The sequence below is a fragment of the Micropterus salmoides genome, unplaced genomic scaffold (genome assembly GCF_014851395.1).
Source record: "Micropterus salmoides isolate LMB-PRFRI ecotype aquatic unplaced genomic scaffold, ASM1485139v1 Ms_hic_scaffold_15, whole genome shotgun sequence".
Lineage (NCBI taxonomy): Eukaryota > Metazoa > Chordata > Actinopteri > Centrarchiformes > Centrarchidae > Micropterus > Micropterus salmoides.
The window spans coordinates 28,750,250-28,754,357 of record NW_024040596.1 but is presented as its reverse complement, the minus strand read 5'-3'; the positions used below and the strand labels follow the sequence as shown (position 1 = coordinate 28,754,357).

The window sequence follows — 4,108 nt, the reverse complement described above, 5'->3', positions numbered from 1 at the left end:
CACTCATTAAACTCAAAAGGCACACATTCACAGCAGCAAAGTCTCACCTCTTTTTCCCCTTGAGAGCACAAATCCCACCGTTTATATAGGGTGTTCAATTCACACCCAAACTGCTTCAGCCCATCCCATTCTGATGCAGGTTGATCTACTCCATAACATTACTATCTAGATGTCTCTTAACATTTGGAACTTAGTTACCAGTTCACTCCGCTCCCACTGACTAGAAAACAGGTCAGGGATATTTACAGATTTATTTATAATAACCAAAAACAACCAAAAGAAACATTCCTATAAAGAAAGAAAACCCTGTACTTGGTTTGGCCCGGCGATGTCGTCCATGACCACCCTATTACTATAAAACAGAAAATGCTTAGGCCGACCCCTCCCCAAACAATTATCCTGCATGGTGCAGGAACAAACAAACCTAATAAAATGGAACTGAAACTAACTTATGACTGTGTGTTTACTCTAACTTACCATGTGCTTTGCTGTCGACTGTAACATAATGCAAACACAAACAACCCGGTATAGTAAGTGGTGCACTTTTACACGAGCTATGGTAAATTACAAAAAATAAACACTTGTATAAACTAGGAGGTGTACTATAGATAATGACCTGTATGGGAAAAGTGGTGAGCTTCATTACTCATTACTTATTATCTTTCCATCTCTTTCTGTCTCTTCTTCAGTTATAAATCATACACATAATCACAACTGTATTATTTATATATATATAATTTTATTCACTGATTTGTTTGTTTTGTCTATATTCCTATTATTGTCACTACGTCTTTTTGTGTTTAGTTTGAGCAGCTGTGTGTACCTGTCTCAGGAAGAAAAGCGCTCTATGGATCCAGGCTGCAGGAGGGAAGGTGGATATACCAGCTGATGCTCAACTATGACATATTAGTTACCACATACTTTTGGCCATTTGTTGTAAGCTTTTATTTCTATTTTCTGTGTTTTTACTTATATAACTCATGACATCACTACAGAGCATTGCCTCAACTGTACATTTTTGCATTGACTTGCACTATAGTGCAGAATATTACTCATAGATATTACTGATTCTGTTACTGTATCTTATAATTTTATTCCTTCGGTTCTTAAATTGTACCTATTTGTTTCTTATCTATCTCACGTGTCTATCTCATGTGAGGTGGATGCACTTTCCCTTTGGCATTAATAAAGTTATCTATCTGTGGTAATCAATCTATAGTCTGGGTTTAATTTTCAATAACCAGAAAAAGTTTCATTTCTTCATTGGTTGAATTAAAACGGTTTTATTTAAAGATTGTTTCCAAAAAGCATCTGAACATATTTGGCTTTCCAATTTTAAATGTCAACTTCCGTTTTGTTTGTTTTGTGATTACGTAGAGAGCCTGCACATCCTCTGTCCTTCATGTTCTTGCACATTGGTGCCAGAAGGTGTCGTTGTTGCCCGTGAATGATTCTAAAATTCACCATGAAAATTTATTTCTTATTTCTTTATTTCTCCGGTGGTGAGCGGAAACATCTCTTTATTTATTTTTTTCTTTCTGTCACAAAACAAAAAAATACTAAAGTTGCTTAATTTCCTGAACAGGTGGTGTTACTGCAGAGGCGCAGTGTGACTGCAGGATCTCCACGGCAGCTCGTGGGGACGCTCGCTGCCTCATTGGCACATGTCCCGGCGGGGTGGAGCGTAGCGGGGCCGCCTCTTGTTTTGCGGTCTTGTTTTGTCAGCCTCACAACAGTGCAGCTGCAGGGACCGCCAGGAGAGGAGCTGCGACACAGACCGGTGGATCTTCGGTATTATTTTTCCCGGTTCGACGGCAGGGGCAGGGCGCAGTCACACGCCCGAGAGGCGGGTCTGTTTGCGCGCAGCTTCCAGGGACTTTGATTGCGAAGGGGACTGAATCAGAGGACACACAGAGCGGAGGGGTATTCAGGCGGGGAAAGACTTGTGATCATCGTTGTCCTTTCCAGCGCGGACACCGTCCACTGCGTCCTGACGGAGTGTTTTAACAGTGGAGCTTCCTCGTCGCCAAATGGATGTGAGTGCGTGAGGAGAATACTAATGAACGGCGCGCTGCGTCCTGCTGAGGCGCACCGCGTCCCCCGCTGCTACTGAGGGCCACAGCAGAGCTGATCAGTCATCCAGAGTGCACCGGGGCCTGCGCACCCCCTCCGCCTCGACTTTTACACCCTCAAACCAGGAATTACCGAGCGGGTCTGAGCACAGGAGAGGATTTATTTCCAGACTCAGGTGGTGGATAAAACCCTCCACAAGTGCAGGGGGGAAAAAAACGCCAAAATGGGCAACAGCTTCTCCAACATCTCTGCCTTCCAGTCTCTTCACATCGTCATGCTGGGTTTGGACTCTGCTGGGAAGACCACAGTCCTTTACAGACTCAAATTCAATGAATTTGTCAACACTGTTCCCACGATCGGGTTCAACACTGAGAAGATCAAGCTCAGTAACGGTACCGCGAAGGGCATCAGCTGTCATTTCTGGGACGTGGGGGGCCAGGAGAAGCTGAGGCCCCTGTGGAAGTCCTACAGCCGATGCACAGATGGGATCATTTATGTTGTGGACTCTGTGGATGTTGACCGGCTGGAGGAAGCCAAGACTGAACTGCACAAAGTCACCAAGTTTGCCGAGAACCAGGGCACGCCGCTGCTGGTCATCGCCAACAAGCAGGACCTGCCCAAATCTCTTCCAGTGGCGGATATTGAGAAGCAGCTGGCTCTGCACGAGCTCACCCCATCCACCACCTACCACATCCAACCTGCATGTGCTATAATAGGTGAGGGGCTCCACGAGGGTATGGACAAACTGTATGAAATGATACTGAAGAGGAGGAAATCCCTGAAACAGAAGAAGAAGCGGTAACAGCTGCTGATTCTGTGGACAGTGTTTGAGTCTCATTTACTGTAAGGAGTCCGGGTTCTGCCAGTGTTGTCCCAAACAGGTTTACATTGCAGTGATTAAAAAAACCAACATCAATGTATCCTCTGTTTGGATTAAAGCTGTTCGATGCTGTGAAGCTCCGCTTTTGCAGATATAACGTACAAAATAACCAAAAAAGAAACTTGAAATGACTCTTCAGATCAGCCTGGAGGGAGAGAAACAGCTGGCCTGTTTATCTGCTGCTTCATCTGGACTTTGAACACAGTTTGACTCTGAACAAGAAGCTCCTGCTGTAGCTCACCGAGGACTTTTATGGACTCATATTTTTTATTTCCACCCACAGGATGTCTACTGTGGAAACACAAGTTTGATTTTGCACGAGGCTTGGGGTCACTTGTGCCCCCTGCTCTTTTTTCTTTTTGAGAACAGACATCGCCTCTTTGATTATGGATGTCATGCCGACTGTTTTTCTGGAGCATTGAAGTAGCCTTTCCTCTCAGTGTGGAGGACAGTGTGTCCACTACTTTGCACTTTTCATTTCCTAACGGACAGTAGAGAACTACACTGTATTAATAATAAAAGTGAAGTATTTTTTGAATATTAAAAGATTTAAAATCCAAAAATTGGGTGACTGTTCTTCATTTACATGTGGTTAAAGAAGTGTTGAGGATGAGGAGGTGACCCCAGCAACAGGAAGTGGGATAGTACAAACAGCTTGGCACGATAAGGACCTGATTGATATCTTTATCCAGATACTTGTGGGTGTGGAGCAAACAGAGAGAGGTCAAAGGTCACAGAGAGCTGGCAGAAGGTTGAATCAGAGTAAATCCTTCTGATGTCTGAAGCTCAGGATGTTAAAAAAGGCTTCAGCACAGATTTCTGTTTTAATCTTCTGCATGTGAAGTGAACATTTAGAGCCGGAGCTCGTTGGTAAAATTTATGGCTCTGCATTGCGGTGCTGTGTAGTCCGCCGCAGCCAGATCCAGAGCCTGATCTGGACCAGAAATTCACCAGCATGTTAGAGTTCAGTCTAACATGTGGTGAGTTCAGTTAGAAAGATGCTGAATAAAACTTCTGCTCTGATGTGAAGGGTACAAATTAGCACTTTTAATATTAATTAATCATCAATTAATTAATTAACAATTATTTTCTGCATTAAGTGATTCATCAAAGTCAAAGGAAACCTGAAGCTGGAAGCAGATCCTTTTTGTCTTT

The 4,108-nt window shown here is 43.6% G+C and overlaps 1 protein-coding gene across 1 annotated transcript; it reads left to right on the top strand.

The window, feature by feature from the left end:
- The first annotated feature begins 1,602 nt into the window (after positions 1-1,602).
- LOC119903389 (ADP-ribosylation factor-like protein 4C) lies at positions 1,603-3,516 on the top strand. The gene has a single exon (XM_038719521.1). It carries the CDS (start codon positions 2,297-2,299, stop codon positions 2,873-2,875), a length of 579 nt encoding a protein of 192 aa, XP_038575449.1. The 5' UTR covers positions 1,603-2,296; the 3' UTR covers positions 2,876-3,516.
- The last annotated feature ends 592 nt before the right edge of the window (positions 3,517-4,108 follow it).

Coding starts and splice junctions, on each gene's coding strand:
- LOC119903389 (XM_038719521.1), top strand. CDS start 2,297: ATGGGCAACAGCTTCTCCAACATCTCTGCCTTCCAGTCTCTTCACATC.